Raw genomic sequence first — 24,121 nt, 5'->3', positions numbered from 1 at the left:
GAGTCCATAAAAGAAGTAATTAATATATACAAGTACAAGTTTTTTTTTTTTTTAAATTTTATGCAGGCTTGCGGGCCGGCCCGCGCGGGCCGCGGGCTAGCCCGTGCGGGCCGCGGGCCTATGCGGGCCGAGCCCGCGCGGGCTTGCGGGCTCAATATCCTGGCCCGCCCCGCATTTTTTCTGCGAGCCTGCGGGCCGGGCCCGCGGGCCAGGCCCTAATTGCCACCCCTAGAAAAGGATGCAAGGAAAGAGAAGAGAAAAGGTAGATGTAATATACAAAATGAAAGGATAAGATTGATATAGATGAAGAGATATTGAAAATTATTTGAAGGTATCATTGTCAGTTTCTTGTTCTTCCATTTATTTTTTCCAAACTTTATTATTTTTTTAAATCATAAAAAAAATATTTCTCACGATTTCTTGAGTGTCTGTTCAAACGCTTGCGTCGTGTGACACCAATTTTAAAATAATACTAAAATTTAAATAAAAAGGTTTTCAAAATTATCAAATCATTTTCCAAATAGTTTTTTCATAAAGAACTACGTAACATGATTCTCCATTGTCAATGGAGATATGTAGGAGCGAGGATTAATCCTCGTCATGCCCAAAAAACCAAAAGATTATTTTTGTTTCTTTTGTAAATCAGCGAAAATAAATATTTTGAAAAATCACATCCTTTGCACGTTTAATTAAAGGTACTGTCTTAGGACGGACGCATGTGGGATGTTAATACTTTTCCCACACGTAATCGACTTTCGAACCCAAAATCTATTTTTTGCAGACTTTGTCTTATTTTTTTGATTTTTTCGTAATTTTTAGAATAAATTATAGTGCAGACTCCAAACCTTTTTTTAATATTTTATTTTTGATTTGTCATCCCGTCATGATAACATTATATAATTGGCGTAGACTTTGACCCTGAGACACGATATCCTAACTTTGTTGTAGTGTCTATATTGTCTAAAACATACACAAGATGTTTCATCTGATGGTAAAATTAAATGGTCTAGTAACCTTTAACAAAATTTTATTGAGTTAGGTATTAATTTATCTATCTCTTAACTTTTTATATTTCTATTCAGCTAAACATATTTCATTGTTATTTTACTTTATATTTATTTTTACTCCTTTCATTCTTTTTTTCTGCCTGACTTATTTTTCTCCACTGTATCAAATAGAGTATTAAAGAGTTCTAGAGGATACAGGTGTTAAAAACGAATATTTACTTCTTATTCACCTCTCCTAGCCCTGATTGCTATTCAGTATTGTGTACTTTGTGATCAGAGACCCCTTTGATTACCATAGAAAAAAAATTCAAGTTTTATATACTTCATTCATTGATTTCATAAGCACCCTTCAACACGCAAGGTCATTGAAAGGCCACCTAGTTTGGGCACTAGTTAAAATTCCTCAGCCTCTTGATTGAGTCACAAGAGGAGTACAATAACTTGAGCAAATCTCACAAGCAAAAAAAATAAAGGGAAAAGAATCATATTCCCAACTCATTTTTCTTTATTCTCCTTCAACCCATCACCTTTAAATTTAGTATATAATCTTGTTGGAAGAAGCACACTCCCGAACCTTCATACTCGTTTCCCTTTAAATTATATAAATATTTTCCTCTTATCTCATCACTAACATATACTTTTGTTACATATATATACCTCTAATTCAGTTTTGGAGCAACCTAGTTGAAGATGCCATGGGCAACCTCTTTGGAAAAAGTAAAAAGCATAGCAGTCATAGTTCAAGCCATGATAAAGGAAGAGGTGGAAGAATCTTCACTAACGTGACCACAAGAGGTTTACCACCCAATTTTCCATCGCAAATATCTTCTTCGTTGCCACCACCACCAATATTATATCCATCTCTCGAACCACCTTCTTCGACGGCACCACCACCACCACCACCGGTGCGATCACAATCCATTTCTAAGAAACCAAGTTTTGTGAGAGTTGACTCTAAACAAAGCTCTTCAGTCATGGACAAGAAGCAATCTGCAGCAAAAAAGTATGCTCTTATCCGTGACAACTTCTCTACCCTTGAACAGGTATGAGTTAATTTTATTTTTGTTATACTTTTATTCACTAAATTAATCTCTCAAAAAATAAAAATAAAAACAGTATTAATTAGAAAAATTAATTATGTGGTACAGCCTCTTCAACTTAAGTGTTTCAAAATTGTTACTGAAAAACACTTTTTTGTCTCTCTCTTAATTAATATGTCCAAAACTCATTCAACCAGAGCTAGTCCGTAATGAGATTGTTAATGAATTTTGTTTTGTTATAACATTTTAAAATTTCAACGTATTTAAAGGAAATAACGTGATACTTAAAAACTTTAGTGATGAATGAAAATATAGAAAGTTAAGGAAAAATTATTTTTGCATTTTTTCCATACACTGATTTAACGCTCTTGGAGTATTTAGAAGGACAGATTATTATAGTTTCTTCCATGGTCATGTTTGAAATATGAAAATTTGAATTAAAATAATTGACAAATTACACTTTCAATTTTTTAAATTTATTTATTTCAAATATGAAAATAATGACACATAAACATCCAGAGAGAGAGAGAAAAAAAAAAGTTAATAAATTTGAAGAATAATGTTTATTCCATTAATTAAGAATATAGACGAAGTTTTCTGTCTTCAACCTTTTAGTTTCGCCTTTTTTTTTGTCGGTTTATTTTCTTTGGGTCTTTTTTATGTTTTATAATATATAACGTCAGAGTTGTTCTTTTCTTATCCATATTAATGAATTTTACATTTCGTTTGAAGATACATGTTTCCCTTCTTTTTTAAAACGTGGCTGAAAATGTATTATTTTTCTTTTTTCAAAATTTGATTTATTATATGATTGTTAACAACATATTCATCTTTGATTAAGAAGACAAAGTAAGAAGTAGACATGGAAATACAAGTGCAAGGTTAATTTCTTAAGTACAATGCAATTACTCTTGTGATGTGGTTCAGTAGTTGTTATTACACTGTATTAAAAAAATATCTCACTTATTATATGATCAGATTTGTTTATCACACGTCATATTGTTTTGATGTGAAAATAAATATATAAATTTATTTTAACTTGAAAATAATACTTATTAATTTTTTCTTTATACATTTATTTAACAGTCCACAATCCCATCCTCAAAGAGTTAAACATTTACTCCATATACAGAATAAATAACATTCTTTCTTGCGAACAGCCAATTAAAGACCCCTTTTATCTCTAATCTGAAAAAAGCATCTATTACGGAATGCATTATTATGCTTTCCTTGCTATAACTCCTTCGATTTTCTTAATATATAATTTGGTAGAACTTATAGTTTCTAAATATCCCAATTTATTTGGAATTATAACAAGCTTCTTCCAATTTCTTATAAAAAAAATCTTCTTCCAAAATTGATCATAGGTCATTGACTTCCACGTCTATGCTACATTTTAAAAATCAATATCTACCATATTAATTATATTGCATTGATTATATCTTCATATATCACATATATTATTTCATCTCTATCCAACCAAACATTTTCCTTTTTTAGTCATCCAAGAAACTAGCAACTTTTTTTTCCAAAAATGGGCTACCGATGAAGTTGGTCACCTGTAATTAGTTATTCATTTTCATATTAAAGTGCAACCGCTAATTTTCCATTCAGACATCTTCTTGGAATCTTCAGGAGTTATACTATTATATTTTATCATATACTTCTCCCTTATTCTTTTTTTTTATTTTTATTGCCTAATATTTTAATGAATAAAAACAATACAAATATAATTTCTGTTGTAGAAAAGTACCAAGTCTTAATGTTTTATTAATTGTAAAACAAATGTTTAATCCATATTCAACCTATAGATCCATAGATGAATAGTAATTGGTCATATGAAACAAGTAATAACCGTTTCAGACACGAAATTTTACTTTAGAAAATTCAATTTTGAAATCTGTCTGGTTAGACTTTAAATCTATTGAGAAAATATTATTAATATCAATTATAATATTTGAAATTTTAAAGTCTAAAATTCTGTCCCAATTTTGTTTTTAAAATATACGGGAGAATTTGAAGAAGGAAATTGTATTCAAATTTCAGTCTTTAAACATTGTTGTTCATCGTGGGAATAACGGCACTAATGGACCTAAGAGTCATTGCATGTTACACACATCTGGTGCAGGTCAAGCGTCAACCTTACTATAAACATATCACTGACACTATTTTTCCAATTTTCACACACCAGTGTGCAGGGATATATGGTTACCAATTGAGGTGGGAGTTGAAATATTAAGTAAATATAAATATAAGTGAAGGGAAATCTTCATTTTACAAAATAATAATTTTATTAATATTAATTATACTTAAAATGACTATGAAATATATTTATATTCTGCAATTATTATGGCTAAAGAAAATGGAACTTGCTTTCTTATGATTAATGATGCCAAACGACTTTTTCCAAAGCATGTTTCATACTCGGTCATTACTACGAGGTATACCAGTCATAACATGCAAAAAATTCTGCAAAGAAATCATAGAAAACAAAACCAATTACACTCCACTATGGCACTCTTCCACGTTAATTAATGGCCTGCGTTGTCACCAAATCACTTGTGCAGGGGCAGAAACAGAGGACCCTAAAATAGATCAACTACGGTGGTTTCTGTGACTGAGTTCTAAAAATGTTCTTTGGGAATCCATTACGTTGAAAGAGGAACCAGAGAACTGTTTGTGATATTGAATCTTCAAAATCTTACCTTACAAATTGATTAGGAAACAAATTTGATGAAATTTATTAAGAATGAATCAAGTTTAAAGTCAAGAACTATGCAAATGTTAATTTGAGCAAATTTCATGAAAATTTGTTATCCTTTTTTAATTTATGCAGGTGACAACAGCCTTGAGGAAAGAAGGATTAGAATCCTCAAATCTCATCCTTGGAATTGATTTTACAAAGAGTAATGAATGGACTGGTATGTGATAGAACATGAATGTCATATATGAAGCATGATTTGAGAACTAAATTTGCTTAAATTTATTTAATTGATGAAATGAATTGTTTGTGAATGAAGGCAGAATCTCATTCAATAAAAGAAGCCTGCATGCTATTGGAACTACACCTAATCCTTATGAGAAGGCCATCTCTATTATTGGCAAGACTTTGGCTCCCTTTGATGATGACAACTTGATTCCATGCTTTGGCTTTGGTGATGGTAAGTCATAATGCTTAAACCACACCAATTATGAATCAATAATAGTTTTTCAAGCTTAACATGTAGCTCAACTTCTATCATGATGCAGCTACCACCCATGATCAAGAAGTGTTTAGCTTTCACACTGATCATTCACCTTGCCATGGCTTTGAGGAAGTCTTGGCTTGCTACCAGAAAATAGTTCCCAACTTGAAACTTTCAGGTCATTATCATCCTTAATCTTTTGTAGTGTTGTTCTTGAAGGTATGACTCCTTTTGTGCAAGAAAATTTTTGGACACTTATAATATGTTAGAAATCCAATGAATCGAAAGGTTCATGAGTATAAATAATAAAGAGTATGAGTATAAATAATAAAGAGTTAAATATGATTTTAATTATATATATATATATATATATATATGACATTAGTCTTATAAGATATTTAACATCATTTTTAGTCCTAAAATCTTATGGTTTTTATTCTTATATATTGTTTAATTTTGTCTATTCTTTTTGACTCACAGTTGGACTATTATCAACCATCTCCCTTGTGGGATGAGTCCCTTGTTTTTTTTTCTCTTTTTCCTAGGTTGTGGTTATAGGCATTGAGAGATTGTGATTCTACATAACATTAGTCTTACACATATAAGGCATTTGACATCACTTTTATCCCAAAATCTTAAAGTAATGGTTTTATGTGCCTTTATTCTTATATAGTGTTTAACTTTGTCTATTCTATTCAATATGAGACTTTTGACTCACATTTGGACTATTTGTAACAAAAACACATTGGACACGTCAAAAATATTTAAAATAATTGGGTTAAAAGGATTATATTATTCATTTTTAAAGTTTAGAGACCAAAATGTATGAATGTTTTGAAAAGAGATGAATTTCAATTGCATGTTAAAATATATCAAAATTTCAGACAAAGACAAATTTTAATTTCGTGTCAAAATATATCAAAGTTCAAAGACTAATTACATATTTAACCTTAAAAAGAACTACAAATATTAAATTTTTTGATTTTGTGTTGAATGTGGTATCATGATTTTTTATATAAATAACTCATTCTTCATTGGAAGTGAATGTCACTAGACTAAAATCATTTTGTATCCCTAATTAAAGTGATTAAGATTCATGGGTGAAGGAATGATTCCGTTTGCTTTTTATATGAAGGACCAACTTCTTATGCTCCTGTGATTGAAGCTGCCATAGACATAGTTGAGAAAAGTCGTGGCCAATTCCATGTGTTGGTTATAGTTGCTGATGGCCAGGTATTAAATTAAAGTTCTCTTCATGTGTGTTTAATCTTATTAGATTTAATCTTAAATCTTATATGCATAAATGTGTTTGATTTTAAGGTTACAAGAAGTGTTAACACTGGAGATGGAGAACTAAGTCCTCAGGAAGAGAAGACAATTAAAGCAATTGTTGATGCAAGGTACTTATAGCTTAATCAATCCTTATAAGGAATAATGAAAATATTTAATTATATTCCATAAATAAACAATTATACATAATAATCTATAATAATAACAATATATAATATATAAAGAAGATTTACTCTTTTGTATCTATATTTCATAATATCAATTTTATTCTTAATTATTTAAAAATTAATTATTTTAAAAATAATTATTTTAAAAGTAATTTATTTTTAATCATTATTCTAAAAACTTCTTATTTTTCAATTTTATATTAAAAATTAATTATATATTTATTATTAATCTTAATATATATGACACACATGTATTTATTAATAAAATATTAATAATTAATTATATATTTATTATTAATCTTAAAATATATCAATAAAATATTAATAATTAATTATATATTTATTATTTATCTTAAAATATGTCACATGAGTAATCGCTAGTAAATATTAAGAAATTTTAGGTGAGTCATAGAGAGGGCGGAAGACCCCTTCTACCACTAGGTTACAAAGGCTCTTTTTTTCCTACACCCCTAGTTTTGCTGTCTGCACCTCCTTAATTTTCGATATCACAATTTTATCCCTAAAATTTGTAACAAAATCGGCCTTCATCTCTCTACTTTCTTCTTCTCCTCAATTCTCTCCCTTCTCCCTCTTCCTCAATCATTACCTTCCACACATTGCACCTCTAACGTCAACTCTCTTCCTTCTTCACTTACTTAAACCAACCAAAATAGTAAATCACATTGATAAATATATGATAGTTAAAGAATATTAGACTAAATAGATGACTTAATGATTTATAAATTCATGAGCTATTAATGTGAAAATCATTTAAAAAGGAGTTAACTTTGCCAAATTGTTAGAGTCTAATAAAATACTCAGTTTGGAAAAAAAATAACAATTACATTTCATTTTAAACTTGTTAATTCACTTTTAACTTGAGAATATTTATGATAAGAAAAATCTCAATTAGAAACCTATTTTAAAAACCAAATATAGCTAGTTACTATAGTAATTAATTTAGATATCAATTTACAAAATAATAGATTATTGGTTACTAAAATAGTCACAATTATAAATAAAAAGTTATAATTGATCACTAAATTGATCATTAATTAATTAGAGACCAATTTAGAAACTTAATCATTTTGGTAGCCAAAATCTAGGTAGTTAATTTTTAGTAACAAATTTTTTTTGATAACCAAAACTATGGTAGCTAATTTTAAAGATCAATTTAGTGACAAAATATAATTTTTTATTCATAATAATGACTATTTTAGTAACTAATAATTTTTTGTTTTGTAAATTGATATTTAAATTGGTCACTATAGCTACTAATAATTATTGATCACTAAAATTGATCATTATTTAGAAGTTTTAATTGGTACGAATTTATTATGAGTTAAATAATTTCCCAATTTTACTAAAGAAGTTAGTAATGATGGATTAGTTCATTTTCTTTTATTTAGGATCTTAAAACCCACGAGAGTTTAAGAGTTAACTAAAGAGTTCATCACCTTGATAATATGATATATGTATATATTCTTTATTTATTTTTGTATTTGTGATACCAGTGCATATCCTCTTGCAATAATTCTTGTTGGAGTTGGTGATGGGCCTTGGGAAGACATGAGAAAGTTTGATGACAGGATACCTGCACGCGATTATGACAATTTCCAGGTATAACAATACCTATTACCACCAAAAATATTTAACGCATAATTAGGTTGTTAATTTTCTAAATAATTTTTTATACAGTTCCTTTAAGATTCCATCAAATATAAGAGTTAAGATAAAATGTTCTCAAAACACTCAAAAAGCAGATTTTCCCTTTGTTGTGTGCAGTTTGTTAATTTCACTGAAATAATGTCGAGAAACATAAGCCCCTCGGAGAAAGAAGCAGCTTTTGCTCTGGCTGCTCTCATGGAGATTCCCTTCCAATATAAAGCAACCATGGAATTTGGAATACTCGGGTATGATCCTTTAAATGAATTTTAAAGTTAGTTCAATAAAAATAAATTTAAATTTATCTATTATTAATAAACATTTAATTCTAAAAATTTATTTTGTGGTTTGGAGAAATAGACGTGTGACAGGAAGAGCAAAGAGAATAGTTCCAAAAGCTCCTCCTCTACCCTATTCAAGACCTGCACCCTCACTAGCTCGTCTTCCAACCAATGCACCACCTTCCTCCATTGATGACCACAACCAATCGGTATTTTACTAACCTTAAACACATCAACACAAAACTATGATGTTCTTATACCAAAGAAAGTACCCATTTTGTGTCTCAACTTCAATTATTCATAGCATTAATTAATCATTGCTCTTAACATCAATCTATCACTAATTATTCTTTTGTACAGGTTTGCCCTGTTTGTTTGACCAATCCAAGAGACTTGGCCTTTGGGTGTGGCCACATGGTGAGTTACCATTATTGTTATTAATTTATTTATTTATTATTATTGTTATTATTATTATTTATACAATATTTGGAAAAAAAAAATAGACTTGCAGGGATTGTGGATACAAGTTAACGAATTGTCCCATGTGTCGAGAGAGGATCACTACTCGTCTCAGGGTGTACAGTGGATGATTGTAATTAATAAAAATGAAGCACATTAATTACATAGTTTGCATGGTGTGGATAAGAGTCTAAAAATTAACATATGCTTTGTATGAAGAGTACTGAAAGGTGGAGTATGAATTGGCCACTTTCTCTGTATATGTATTACGTTAATTGTATTTTTCTCTAGGGATAAATAATTTTTACTTTTATGGTTTTAATCATTTGATTTTGGTTAAAAAAAATTAAAAATAAGCAACTATAACGTTTACAGTTCTATCAATTATTTGATTTTGATTTACACATTAAAAAATAATTTTAGTTTACCTATAGTTTATCGTCCATTTTTTTAATAGACATGCTAATATGATAAATTTATATGTAAAATTAATTATTAGTTTCACAAATTCGATTACTCAATATTACATAAATGATGTAATAATATGTTAAAAGTAATATTTGAAAACGTATTGAAAACAACACTTAATCCAAGGAATAAGAATTTAATTAAAACATATATAAAATATTTTTTCTTACACCAATTCATATATATATGAATATCATTCAACTTCTATCACTTCATTCTGACAAACACTATCAAAACTATGAGATTATTGGACTTGTTCTAAAAACCACCTTCCACACCACGGTTCAGCAACTCTAAAATGCACGAAGTGGCCCACTCATGCTTCAGAGGCCAAGTGTGTTGTATTCTAAATCTTTATTACAATATTATACCTATATATATTAGTAAATAATTGTAAAACATTGTATCACTTCAATATTCAAAGATTCTAGTTTTAGAAACAACTAATTGCACTATAGGATAAAAGTAATTTAATTAGAGGATAATACATACACATATATGTATATATAGGTAATAACGTGAAAGAGAATATATATATATATATATATATATATATATATATATATATTAATAAATTGATTATGACTTCTTTTAAGGAGTCTTATAAGTAACAATATTATTAGTTTTCATAATTTATATTTTAAGTATTATTAATCATAATTATTAGTTTTCGTATTTTATTTCTCATTTTAAGAAATTTTCTTGAAAATTTCGTATATTCAATTATTTCCAAAAAAACGAAGCTTCTTAAGTAAACTATATTTACATAATTAAATGTTATTTGTAAACAAATTTGTAATTTTCTACTCAAAATGTAAATAAGAAGTGGACTTCATATAAGAATAAAAACCAACATTTTAATTAAATTAAAAAGAATAAAAATCAGTTATAAACTCATTTCAAGAATAAAAGCAAATATTTAAGAAAACTGGGTAGTTAATTTGAAAAACATGTCATAATCATACTATAATTATAGCTAAACTGGACATAATTTTCGCAGCTGGAATAGCTCAGTTGGTTAGAGCGTGTGGCTGTTAACCACAAGGTCGGAGGTTCAAGCCCTTCTTCTAGCGTTTTAAATTTACTTTTTTAGTATTTTCTACCATTTTTAATGCCCATGTCTTATTCCTTTTAAGAAGTTTGAATTTGTCTTTAAATTTAAATACTTTGTCTCTAAACATGCCATATAATTCTGATTTTAGCTCTTACTAATTTATTTTATTTTGAATATGTTTATTTAATGTTTTGTTTTAACTTATAATTTTTTTATTATTTTGTTATTCTATATACTCACAAAAAATTTTAAAAATGTTATAAGACTAAAAATCACCATTTTTAATTAAATTTAAAAGAATAAAAATAATTTAAAGATCATAAATTTGTAAATTATTTTATTATTCTATATCTCAACTATATTTTTATTTTATATAAATATATTTACTATATATACTCACACAAGTTTTAAAAAATGTTAAATTTACCAATATAAATACTTATTAGTAAAAAGTGCTAAATAACTTCATTGCTCAAAGCTGGAATAGTTCATTTCGTTAGAGCGTGTGGTCTCCTAGCGTTATGTTTTTTTGTTTAATCGTTTAGTATTTTCTACCATTTTTTAATGCACGTGTCTTATTCCATTTAAGAAGTTTAAATTTGTTTTCTAATTAAATACTTTGTCTCTAAACATGCCATATTACTTCTGTTTTTAGCTATTGCTAATTTATTTTATTTTTAATATGTCTATTTAATGTTTTGTTTTAATTTATAAATTTGTATATTATTTTATTATTCTATATCTCAACTATATTTTTATTTTATATAAATATATTTACTATATATACTCACACAAGTTTTAAAAAATGTTAAATTTACCAAAATATATATATATATATATATATATATATATATATATATATCACTACAAGAAAATTTGTTAAAAACAGATTTGTCTAATCACCTTAACCACAAAGGGATCTGAGTTGATTAATAGGCTTTTATCTGGTTTAAGACGAATCTTGAAATGATCTTTAGGTTTTAAAGCTCAATTATCTGGGTGGAATCATGGCTCTGTGCTGCAATAGGCTATATAGCATCATCATATGATGGATTGCATTTGCAATTTCATCAGCTTCAGCATTGTTTCTCCTCCTCCTATTTATCATAGCTTAGCACGCCACATTTTTAGTTGTTCAAATTACACAACTAAGTTATAATTATGGAATCAAATTTTAACAATCAATAACAACAAAACAGTCTCATAAGTGAAATACAATAAGCTCACTCCCCAAAGACTCCAAAAAGTATTTTGAAAACAAAACTCTGATACCAAATGTAACATCCTGGTTGAATATTAATATTTTAAATAAATAAAGTACGAAAATAAATGCAAAACTCATTAATAATAATTTCTCTTCCCAAAACACGGGAGAATTAAAACATTTGTTAACTTGTCCGAATATAAACTTTAAGTTCCAATACCAATATTACAATTCAAAAACCAATAAAACACTATTCTCAAATACATAAAAGTAAAATCATAACATGCCATAAAATAGTTCTCCCAGGCTAGCTCCTCTATAGCTCTATGCCTCACCAATACCACTTACAATATCATCTGCTCCCATATAACTCATTACATGATCATTGTCAAACACAAGCAAATAGGGTGAGCTAACAGATAAAATATATAGACAATTCAAATTATATATATATATATATATATATATATATATATATATATATATATATATATACATTCATATCCGTGGGTGTCCACGGGTACCCGCGGGTATTTGCAAAATTATTTAAAAAACAAATATTTAATCATAAATTCAAATAAAATAAAATGCATCACTGTCATAAATTTTAAATAAAGTTCAAATAAACTCAAGTTGATACAAGTCCAAATAATTGTAAAAGTAAATATGAAATGACGTTCAACACAATGAAAATTTTTTAATTAGTGCTTTGATCAACAAATCCACTTTCTCCGATTAATTCTAAAAAATAAACAAAATAAACAAATAATAAATCTCAATTGTCACGTGCTAAGTATTCTTATTTTGATTTCATCATTTGGCAACAAACATACCATAAATGTAATTGTCTATATAAGGTTTGATGTATATTCCTAATTTCAAAAAAAGGGAAGAGAAGAATGTCAAGGGATGTAAGTTTAGCGGGTACGGGTATCCATGGGTACGGATACTATGATACCTGTACCCGCCTCGTTAACATGCGGGTATCAAAAATACCTGTACCAGCGGGTAGCGGGTATGCATTTTTAATATTCATTTTCTACCTGTTGCGGGTTTTATCCGCGAATACCCGCAGGTACGGATCTTTTTGACATCCCTAGTCTCAATGCAATGTTATATTTGAATTTATTGTATTATAATTTTAAATGGAAAATGTCTTAAAAAATCTACCTACCTTCTTGAAAAATGTTTATACTATGTAAATGACCAAAAAAGGGGAGAAATATTTAAACAAGCGGTAGAAGAAAATAATTGTTCTTTTAATACCATATCAACATGTCATAGAATCATAGATGAAAGAAAACTTCATAACGAAGATAGCTTTATTGATCACAAAAGTACACTTTTTCCAAGTTATTTTACAATTTTAAATTTGAATTTGAATATTTGTAACTTGAAAGTTTAAAGATTCGTGAGTTATGAAATGTCATATTTGTTTACCTCGATTTTCAATATTCCTTTAATTGTTAAATATCGAGAGCTTTTACGTGTAAAGTCTCTTAGTTTCTTAGCAACAATAGTTAATTTGTAAAAATATTTTATTTTCTTAATATATAAGGATTTGGCATTTTGGAAAATTTTCAACCTTTAATTTATAACAATTGTTAATTCATAAAAAAATATTTTTTTTTTCTTAATTTTCAATCTAGCTTCTTAAATAAGCTTCAAAAAATAAAAAAATTACGTCTCCCAATATAAATGTCAACAATATAAAGAATGAATGAAAAAATGTTGGTCACATTACCAATGAAAAACTTCTCATATTCTTTTTGTCTTCCAACATTTTTGTTGTCAAATATTAACAACTTTTCCTTCCAAGAATTTTGCATCATTAGACTTCAGAGAACATTAATTACGAACAAAAGCAATTCAATATTTTTCTATCTCAATGTATTGCCAACGTACAATAAGGCAGATTCACATAAATGAAGAAAATTGGTCTTTTCCAACACTTATTATTTTTAATTATAACTCTATTTATTATGAACAACAACAATTATAATTTGTGGGACTTGATGCAATGTCAAACATCAATCAAATTTGGAAGACTAGAGATCCTGAACTTCAAATCTTTATTTTAAATTTTATTTTTTAGATTAATCAATTTTAAAAAGATAAATAATGTGCATTACATGAATTCAATAATAGGCTCATTAAATATTGTTATAATGTATTGTAATTCAGGATTTCTAAAATAGTGTTATAATGCATTCATGACGTTTCTAAAATAGTGTTATAATGTATTGTAAAGTGTTGTCGTATTTTAAAAACATATTTTTTACATGATATTTGGTATGTTTGACTCTGGTAGTCACCAAAAGACAAAATTTAGACTATTATGAAACAAAATTGATAAGATTTTAATCTAATATTCAATATATTTCAATTTTAATTTTTTTTCCATTTATAGTTTTAAAGTTTAAATTTTATTATTTTTATATGACATTTATCAATATTAATAAAACAAAAATGATAATGTAGGAATATTGCATTTAAAATCAAATGTTTTTTCAATTAATGTCCTTGGAAATAAAAGGTTTCTATCATTTTATAATTTTATATAAATTTACATAATATTAAATTTATATTGAAAACTTTTTTTTTCATTTAATATTCTTGAAAGATGATCTTTACATCTCATTGTCCATTTTTCAAACTTTAGATAATAGGTAATATTATGTAATATATTCATTCTTTTCAAAATAAATTTCAAAAATAATTCATTGAAAATTAAAATGTTTCCTCTGATTTTAAATTATGAGAAATTTCTCATTATTTATATATATATATATATATATATATATATAAATTCTGATTTTTAATTGGGGTTTATTAAGAGAGGTTATTATAACATCTAGTCATTTATATACAGACCATGAGTTTTTAAAATCCCTAGGAAGTCTGAGAGATTTTTTAAATGAATTGCTGAAAATTTCTTCACTCTTTCATGTCCTCTCTTTGCTAACACTTTCGGTACATTCTATTCTCCCAGATGATATAACAGAGGGCATTTTTTTCTCTTCTGCTTCGTCTCTCCATTTCGGCAATCGTTTCTATTTTTTCGTTATTTTAGCAATCGATTTCGCCTCTTTATCTCTGCTTCCAATTTCTCTTTTTTTCTCTTCTCTAATCGCTTAATCAGAACTTCAAATTGGTAATGGATTCTGATTTTTCTTTCCTTGTGCGTTGCTTTGGAGATTGCAGGTTCAGTCCAATTTAATCGCGATTTCTTCATATTTGTTCGGTTCGTGTTGCTTCAAAGCTATTTCTCGTGTGCGTTGTTAGGTTTGTGCAATGTTTCTCGTGTTGTGTTGCGTTTTGTTGTAGGCTAGGTTCGGTTGGGTTCGACTTGTGCTTACAGCTCAATAATCGTGCTTTGTATATTAATTAGAGTACCAGTGTCTCAATCTTGAGAGTTTCTAATTCATTAAAATACAAATTGTTCAGCTTCCATTCTTTTCTCTCTTGTTTTTCGTAAGTTTTTTTTAGTTTCACGAGTTTGGGAGCTTAGAAGCAATTTCATGAGATGAAATGAACGAACCATGTGGTGTTGCCTTGGCTATGATCTCAAACTAGTTGAGCTCAATAGCAGCATTCAGAACTCCAGGATACACCACAGTAGCGCTAAGTACTACATGATTTTCATCTTTTTCATTCCAAGTTATTTAGGAAGTAATAATGTTTTTACATGTATTCCTTCGCTCATATTACTGTTTGCATCCTACTTTTGCTTTTCTCATCATTTGATTATTCGAACATCATTTTAAGGCATGCATATGATCTATATTTCTATCTGCCAGGTTCTTAGATATGGTTAAAATCAGCTGTTGGCTTGCTTTCTACTTAGCAATTAAGGTTCATACTCCATATTATAACAAGTGTATGTACAATAGTCTTGAGTTGAATGAACCCAAAAAAAAAGACAAACAAGGTTGTTGGAACTTAGTAAGTACACCTATAATTTAAATTCTATTTCTCTTAATTATTAACTTATTTTTATAAGATTATTTTATCAGTAACTTGGTCTCAAAAAAGAGCTTCTTCCACCTTATCTGGATCCAAGCCTCACCAATATTGAAGAGCTGATGACAGGAGTCAGTTTTGCCTCTACTAGTTCCGGCTCTGACCCAGTTACACCAACCATCATTGTATTTTTCTTTCTTTCTTTTTATGAGTTATATTGCTGGCCCAAAAATAGTCTCCACTCTCTTTATCTGTCTCACTCTGATTTAACAAATGCTAAAAGAGATAAGTGAACATGTGATACATTATATGAAGTGGTAAGAGGAAAATAGCAAAAAATTACTACAGTTAACTAGGCGTCTGATATACTGAAATGTGTATATATTCCTGTTAGTTTGGATAACTGAAAAAGAATGATTTAAGAAGGTGTTAAGTTAATCTCATTGTGTAATTCACAGAGAAAGTAATAACTTTCATGTTTATGCATCTATTTGTGTTTAGAACAAAACTCATAAGGTGAAATTCTGTATTAATTTCCGAATGTAATTCCAATAGAAAAGCAGTTGGAATATTTCAGGGAATGCAAAAAAAGAATGGAGGATGTGGTGGGTAAGCAAAGAATTGAAGATCATGTGAAGAAAGCTGCGTACTTCATCAGTGCTGGTACAAATGACTTCGTTCTTAATTATTTTTCTGTACCATTACGAAGAAAGAGCTACACTCTCGAAGCGTATCAAAACTACTTAATCCAACGCATCACAGATTTTATATAGGTTAGTTCAATTGCTCCCATGATTTAACCTCCATCATTAATAGAACTGGAGACTTTTTTGGTTAATAGAGGTGGACTTGTAAAATTGAATTGCTCTCCATCAATCACCCGTTATTCTCCCTTTTTTTGGATATGTTTGGTTGGCATCAAATGTCTTACACTTCCTCCATTCTACTGACAAATGATAAAGAGAGAAAAGAGAATGTTTGAGTGGAAGTAAAAAGAAATGTGAAAATGGATTTTTGTTGCATGTAGAGAAAAGTATGCTGAAAATTCTAATATAAGTCTTAAAAGATGAAACTTACTATGTGCAAAAGACAAACTAAAAGTGTTTATTTATTTTTTTTCTATCATGTCTGGATCTAACAGTGCTTTGAGATACTGATTAAGAAATTTACCGTTTATTTGGGGCAATTGAATAGGGATTTGGATATTTTAAGATGACGAAGCAAAAGGAATACTGAAAAAGCTACTTTTATGAAAGAAAATGACTGAGTAATAAGTAAAAGCAAAAGGGAAGATGTAGAAAGAGGAAAAAAAAGAGAGTCAGAAAATTGAATGGTAATGAAGATTTATGCAACATATCATAAGCAACATATCTTCATTGTTAGTCTTGCAACCTGGAAACTTTTTGTTGAAGATTTATGATATGCTCCTTGTTCTATTCAACTTCATACCTAATTTTCTCATTAAACAATTTCACTTGCGCTTATGCAATCTCAAGTTCAGCCTACACAATACTTGCTTTCAATCTATTTTGCAGCTCTATCACTGTTTCACCAATGCACGTCAAACTCCCTCCAATAATTTCACCAACGCACCAGCAGCTCCTACAACTATTGCACCACTGGCACTATTTTCTGCTGCAATTAGATAGAGTAAATCATGAAACATAAGTGCTCCCTTTATTTGAGGTTTCCAAGAACACAATAATTCTAAACATGTAGCATAAATAGGCATTGAACCTATTAAAATGTAAAACTGACCAATGACTACATAAAAAAAATATTTTAATCATCATAACCACATTATAAAAAGTTAAAATAACCACCACTATGGGTATGACATGGACTTCAAGTTAAAACCAGGTTAAGAAAAACTAAAAGCAACACCTAATTATGTCAATTAGTAATTACATGAACTTCAAGCATGAAGATCATTAAATTCAAGTGAGAGGAACTCATCTCTATCACTGTTTTGTGTATTGTCACGAGAGAGAGCAAGAGGAGAATTGCCAACTATCACCCTGCGTGATCCAACAAAACTTAATAACCTTGTATTCTAAGATGCCATGCTATAAATTTTCGGATTGCATAATCCATATTAAAATAAAATAAAATAATAAATTTGACTAAAGGAAATAAGGTGTCAATGATCAAATAATTGCCAATGTTGTTTATTACTATCTCAATTAATTATTTTTCTAACCATGTCATATCAAAGAAATAAATTATAGGCACGTAGGTATAATGATCATGAAAAGTGAATGTACAATTGATTTCATCAAAATTTCTAATGCACGGTTAGTCTTTAATGAAAAGTGAATCTACAATTGATTCCTCTGTTCTGGAAGCTCTGCAGTTCGGGGAATTATAGCTTAAGGGAAAATTGAACATCACCAACAATTGCATCCCAAACTAGAACAAAGCATACAGGCCTTAGGATAGAGAATAAAGACAAAAGGCAATTTTCATTTAGAAACCACATAATAGAAACTCCTTTACTGGAAGTTAACCGCACAATATGTTTCACTTAAGACACAAGATAGTGAACAAGTGAGGACCTAATTTCTTCACAAAACAAAACATGAAAGAAAATCACTCAAATGACATTTTGTTGACGTGTATACCACCATTTTAAGGGTATAACACTTATTATTATTTTGGTCATTCTCTGCCTTAGGAGTTTATTACAAGATAATGAGAGTGGTCCATATGTGTGTTTTCATAAATAAATAAATTAAAAAAGATCGAGTAACCTTGACAATGTGCAGCCAAAGTAAATTTAACTACTGATATTAAACAATTAAAAGAATGAAATTAAACCAAGAAATCATAGGTAAATCCTAGTAAGAAACCCTAAAGGACACAAATTGAGAAACGCCAATGCGAGTATCATCACGAAAATGAAGAATAGGAATTAGGGGCTGAATGAAAAAGTAAGATGGAACTTAAAACAATAATTTATACCTTGGTCAACAGCAAAAAGAAACCAACATCAAACACACAAACGATAACACAGAGCTTATAGCTTGTTGCAGCACGAAACGCCAAAATCACTTGAACCCACAAATCAAAGGAACAAACAGTTAGTCAATGTGCCAAAAGGCAAAAAAATGTTAAAGAAAAAACCAATTAAATCTGTAACTATGTGCATGAAAATCAAAGCGAAGAAGAGAAAGTAAGTGGAAGAAGAGATCAGAGTGAATAACAAAGAGGAAGATGAAGAAACACCTGCAATAATGGAGGGGGTAGCGTCACGTCTTTTCTCCTCCATGGAGGAAACAAGGAGAAGAGAAAGGGTTTAGGGAGAGAAATGAGTGATTGTGAAATTGCGGTGGTTCTTCCCACCCTTCCCTCGTCATGGAAATAAGGTTGGAAATGAGAGGGAAATAGGTTGTCCTTCGTAGCAGACGAAAAATGATTTCCTTCTATTTTAGTGTTATCATGATAGTCACTCAGACCATAGTATGTATTAGTATCTTGACTTTCCATATTTGGCTTCACATATTGAAATGTAAGCCATTAAGAAAGAAGTTTTCCTTTAACGTATCAATTTTGTTCATATCATGCAACCTTCCTATAAAGCTCCTACTAAGCCATGTTTTCTCTATTTCCTCCACACAAAATTCGATTCCAGCTTGATGTTCATTTTCTCTACCCTTCGTGATATTTGTTGTTGTTGCCTGTGCATACGTCAAGTGTGTCGCCTTCCTCCTCCATACCTTAGTCGTTTTAGCCTGATGCTTATGGTGGTCTCCAAACCTGTTGCTTCCAATTCTTTCATTTGCATCTGTCGCTTGATTCCTTCGGTATTTTGGACGATTGACATGAATTTTCATATTCTCGATCCAAATCTTATCAAGTTGTGTTTCTAGCTCCACTTCATTTTCCACACCCAAGAACCTAACAAACCCAAATCTCTGACCTTTCTAATTTAGCTTCTTGGAAATAAACACCTCCCATACCCTTTCCCATCTTTGGAATATTCTCCATATATCATACTCTTCATAGTTCACCAGAAAGTGTGAGAAGAAAAACGTAGTGCCTTTCGGAGCCCAAATGTTCCGCATCCACTATCTTCTTTGGCGATAATTCTCATCTTCCCCTTTAATCAGTAGATTCATGGCCAACCCCAATGAAGCTCACTGGATTGCAACTAAAAGACTACTAAGATACTTGAAAGGAACTATAGAGCTTGGGATATATTACAAGAGAGGAGGAAACACCAGTATAATTGCCTATACAAATAGTGATTTTGCCGAGAACTCAGATGATAGAAAAAGTACTTCAAGATCTCTTTTCTTCTTAGGATCTGGAGCAATTTCTTGATCCTCATAGAAGCAACCAATAGTTACACTATCCACAACAGAAGCTGGGTATATAGTTGCAACCTCTTGGCATGTCAAAGCATTTGGATTAAAAGGATCATGGAGACTCTTGGTTTCAACGAGGAAAATAATATATTCATGTTATGTGACATCAATTCAGCCATTAAACTATCTAAGAACCCAATTTTTCATGGAAGGAGTAAACACATTGATGTTATATTTCATTTTTTAAGTGATTTTGTTAAGGATGGAAGGATTAATCTCAGTTACTGCAATACACAGGACAAAGCAACATACATAATGACCAAACCAGTCAAATTGGAACAATTTTTAAAGCTTAGAAGTATGTTGGGAATGGCTGAAGCACAGGAAATAAACTAGATACTTCCAAGCATCTAGTTTAAGGGAGGAAATATTAGTAGTTAATTGTTTTAAATTGTTTTTAATTGGTTTTATTTCTTTTTTAGTGGTTATAATTTGTGAATAAACCAAGTCAATAACTAACTTATATTTTAGGGACTGGAGCTATTTTCTAGCTCAAGTATTAGTATGTTATTCCATTACTTTTGCATGAGTAATGATGCAGTTTTTTTAGTCTTCCCATCAACTTTAAATGTGTAATTAGTTTCAATATTCAATAACAGTTTTTAAGTACAAAATTTTAAAGCATATTTTACTTGATAAACGTTCATAAAAACCACGTCAAAATATAAAACACACAACAATTTTAGAATGTACCAAATCATAGAACTCATGTTTAGGGCAATGAGGGTTTCAACTCTACAAATAACTCATGTTTGGATTCCACTTGAAGATTCTCAGTGAGCTCCACCCAAAAACCCGATTTCGAATAAGAAAAGTAGGTGTTAAGTTTCTTAATGGATATTAATTCCCAAAAGAAACCTTGGAGGAAGAAGAAGCTTTCGCGTTTTTTTTGAGTACGATCTGCGAATTCGATTCCATTCTCTATGAGCCTTTCATTCTTGCATACTTTCCCATTCTCACTCTACGGTGAGCTAAATGGCGTTTGACGCGATGAGTTTAATAGTGTTTGACAGTGTTTAAAAGAGCTACAATGTCTTGAAGCTGCTATTAAAAGAAAAGAATCAAAGTATATCATTCAGAACATCACTTTTCCATCACTTATCGGAAGATGCCAAAGAGTCTTTGAGGTGGAGTTAGACATGATGAATGTTGAGTTGGTGCTTCTTGTTGACATAGTCCCGAGTCTTAGCGAGAAACAAAGTTCATGCAAAAGTTGTAAGAGAGTGAGGATTTGTATTAGAGGACCTACCGTCTGCTCTTCTACTGTGATTCGTTGGTGGAGAAGAAGTTCGTGGGTTAAGCTGTCTGAAACAGAGAGGGAATAAGGGCGCTTCTGTCTCTCACCGACTACCATTCGTCCTTCGCTGTCTTCGACGCTGTGAATGGCGAGCGGCAAGATTACTACTTTTTCTTCTCTCACTTTCCCTATAACTATGGAGAGTATGACATGTGGAAGGTATTTCAACACTAGGGAAGGGTTACAGAAGGCTTCATTTCGAGAAAGTTAGATAAATGGGGACACAGGTTTGGATTCGTTCGGTTTCTAGAGGTGAAGAACGAGAAAAGACTCCAATAAGAGCTAGATTTGATCATAATCGGAACGACTAAACTACATGTCAATAAACCCACATATGGCAGGGAAGACTGGCAGAAAACATCTAAGCAAATCAGCATTCCAGCCCACAACAACTCTCATCAAATCCGGAAAGTGTGGAGAGTGGTTAAACATGATCAATCCTACGCTCAAGCTGTAAAATCTCACAGCAGCACACCGAAACAGAGTTGGAAAGGTATATCATTTGATGTAGTAGAAGCTGATACTAAATGGTTAGAAGGAAGTCATATAGGTAGGGTGAGCGATCATTTGAAGGTGAACGAGGTTAAGGAGGAAATCACTCAACACGGGATGGGTCGGTTAAATGTTAAATATATGGGAGAGAATGCGGTGCTTATTCAAGGGATAACTGGAACGGAGTTGGGCAATCTCATAGAGGATAATAAGGAATGGTGGGAGGCTAACTTTGAATCTATCACACCTTAGAATTTTTCCCACATAGTACAAAATAAGTTGGTGTCGGTTAGATGCAGGGGTTTACCCTTCAATGTATGAATAGAAGTCCCAAAGTATCATCGGGAAAGTACAGTGGAATCGCTAACGAATCTCTTCATGACTAGAGATGGCAAATAAATCCGTCCCCGTAGGTATTGCCTGAATCCGTTTCTGTTTTGACGGGAATTCCCGCATTGACTGGGTATGGGTATTGGGAATCCCCGACTTTTTCAATTGGGTATGGGGAGATGTGTATGGGGATGTACATATCCCTACCATAATACCCGTCCCCGTCATATCTCCGTCCTCGTTTAAATTATTAAAATATTCACAATTAATTAAGTAAATATATATATATATATATATATATATATATATATATATATATATATATATATATATATATATACTTTTTGTTTTTTCTAATTATTTTGTTTGTCATGAAATGCATTGCATCTCTAATATTTTTTTCATCTTATCATAACATTTATATAATTATGTTAAAATGATGTATGCCAATTAAAAACTTTTTATGTCTCATATTTGAATATTTCTATTATTTTTTTAATATTTTTATTTATTGTATATTTTCCTTTCACATGAGTATGTTTAATACTCTCAATTTAAGTGTTTAATAGCATAGTAATATAAAACAAAATTCTTTACTTAATATTATTAATTTTTGTTTCATTTAAAGAACTCTTTTGTTTAGCTAAAACAATTTTCGTTATTTCTCAACCATTGAGTATATATATATATATATATATATATATATATATATATATATATATTGATAATTAAAAAGTTTTTATAGATCTCTAAGGTATTTTTTATCTTATCATACCCTTAATTATACATTTGTTTTCCTTTGTGCGATTTTTTTTCAATAGTCTTTCAAATTGTTTCTCAGACACACATTTGTTAATTTTTTAATATTTTTACTTGTTTTTTATGTTCATCATGTAGAATACTATTTCAATATATTTTATCTAATTTATTTTCTAACTCATTATCAATCATACTGTAATTTTGCACTATAATTATATAAATAACTTTTATTTACTATAATATAAAAATTTAATGTAATTGCCATACATTTTTTTTATCACCATCCAATATATATTAGAGTTCAAAGATATAATATCTATGTCAAAATTTTATTATTATGTTTATTATTTATTTTTTGCGTCATTTTGATTAAGTGATGTATTATAAATTTTATTAGTGCATAAAAGAGAGATTCATTAGAATTTAAAAAATTAAAGTAAAAAAACATTTAAAATATATTTAAAACATTTAAAATATATTTAAAACATTTAAAATATATTTTTAAATTTTATCAACTAGGTTTCATTAATGTTTGTAGTTTGCAATTATAATTTATTTCAAAGTATTTGATATCGAAAAAACAACCATCCTCGTAATATTGAATATTTGATATATTATGTTTTATTTACCGTAATTTTTTATTATTTTATAAAAATTAATTAGTCTTAATACCTAATTTGGTCCTCTAATTTTATTCGAATTTTTAAAAAAACCTCTAATTTTTCATTTGTTCAATTTAGTCTTTCAATTTCTTAAAAATGTTCAATTTAGTTCTTTCCATTAGATTGTGGTAGAAAATAATTACTCAAATAATACTAATAATAATATAAATATAAAATGATATAATAATAATTATTAAATCAATAATAATACTAAGACAATATATAAAAGAATGAATTTTAATCAGAGATCAACAATTATAATAACAATAATAAATAAAAGATAAAAGGTAAGGAGTAGAAATATCCTGGGTTGAGGCACGCATAGCGCTATCCTTAGAGAGAAAATGCCCCTACTGCACAGGACTAAAAAAATATATCAATACACAATCGATATGTGCTTCTTATCATATGCGTTTCTCTCCCAAGATACA

The 24,121-nt window shown here is 29.5% G+C and overlaps 1 protein-coding gene, 2 long non-coding RNA genes and 1 other non-coding gene across 6 annotated transcripts; 3 read left to right on the top strand and 1 right to left on the bottom strand.

The window, feature by feature from the left end:
- Positions 1-1,585: 1,585 nt before the first annotated feature.
- Positions 1,586-9,416, top strand: LOC114170487 (E3 ubiquitin-protein ligase RGLG4-like). Its single transcript, XM_028056009.2, has 11 exons — positions 1,586-2,050; positions 4,884-4,968; positions 5,068-5,208; positions 5,297-5,410; positions 6,368-6,465; positions 6,553-6,632; positions 8,204-8,309; positions 8,475-8,602; positions 8,715-8,844; positions 8,996-9,052; positions 9,139-9,416. The coding sequence occupies exons 1-11, from the start codon at positions 1,703-1,705 to the stop codon at positions 9,223-9,225; spliced, it is 1,374 nt and encodes a 457-aa protein (XP_027911810.1). The 5' UTR covers positions 1,586-1,702; the 3' UTR covers positions 9,226-9,416.
- Positions 9,417-10,561: 1,145 nt separating this feature from the next.
- TRNAN-GUU (transfer RNA asparagine (anticodon GUU)) lies at positions 10,562-10,635 on the top strand. The gene has a single exon. It is a non-coding gene; the product is annotated as a tRNA-Asn (tRNA).
- Positions 10,636-14,702: 4,067 nt separating this feature from the next.
- Positions 14,703-16,688, top strand: LOC114166053 (uncharacterized). 2 transcript variants are annotated; one of them, XR_003599847.1, is made up of 2 exons: positions 14,703-15,968; positions 16,361-16,688. It is a non-coding gene; the product is annotated as an uncharacterized LOC114166053 (long non-coding RNA). The 2 variants fall into 2 exon arrangements; XR_003599852.1 differs by having other exon boundaries at positions 16,347-16,688.
- A 244-nt stretch (positions 16,689-16,932) lies between these two features.
- LOC114166167 (uncharacterized) lies at positions 16,933-22,267 on the bottom strand. Of its 2 annotated transcripts, none has more exons than XR_003599869.2 (3): positions 19,009-22,267; positions 18,745-18,833; positions 16,933-17,801 (listed from the first exon to the last, which is right to left on the bottom strand). It is a non-coding gene; the product is annotated as an uncharacterized LOC114166167 (long non-coding RNA). The 2 variants fall into 2 exon arrangements; XR_014993070.1 differs by having other exon boundaries at positions 16,933-17,418; positions 19,009-22,258.
- Positions 22,268-24,121: the final 1,854 nt, after the last annotated feature.

Source organism: Vigna unguiculata, chromosome 1, assembly GCF_037176805.1.
Source record: "Vigna unguiculata cultivar grain cowpea cultivar isolate G323 ecotype 2 chromosome 1, ASM3717680v1, whole genome shotgun sequence".
Taxonomy (NCBI): Eukaryota; Viridiplantae; Streptophyta; class Magnoliopsida; order Fabales; family Fabaceae; genus Vigna; species Vigna unguiculata.
The sequence above is the reverse complement of the archived record's forward strand: the minus strand, read 5'-3'. Positions and strand labels throughout refer to the sequence as shown.

What these genes read in the sequence shown, in the direction of transcription:
- LOC114170487 (XM_028056009.2), top strand. Translation starts at nt 1,703, where the DNA reads ATGGGCAACCTCTTTGGAAAAAGTAAAAAGCATAGCAGTCATAGTTCA. An exon ending in AAAGAGTAATGAATGGACTG is followed by an intron (nt 4,969 to 5,067) that starts GTATGTGATAGA and finishes TTGTGAATGAAG; the next exon opens with GCAGAATCTCATTCAATAAA. An exon ending in AAAGCAATTGTTGATGCAAG is followed by an intron (nt 6,633 to 8,203) that starts GTACTTATAGCT and finishes TTGTGATACCAG; the next exon opens with TGCATATCCTCTTGCAATAA.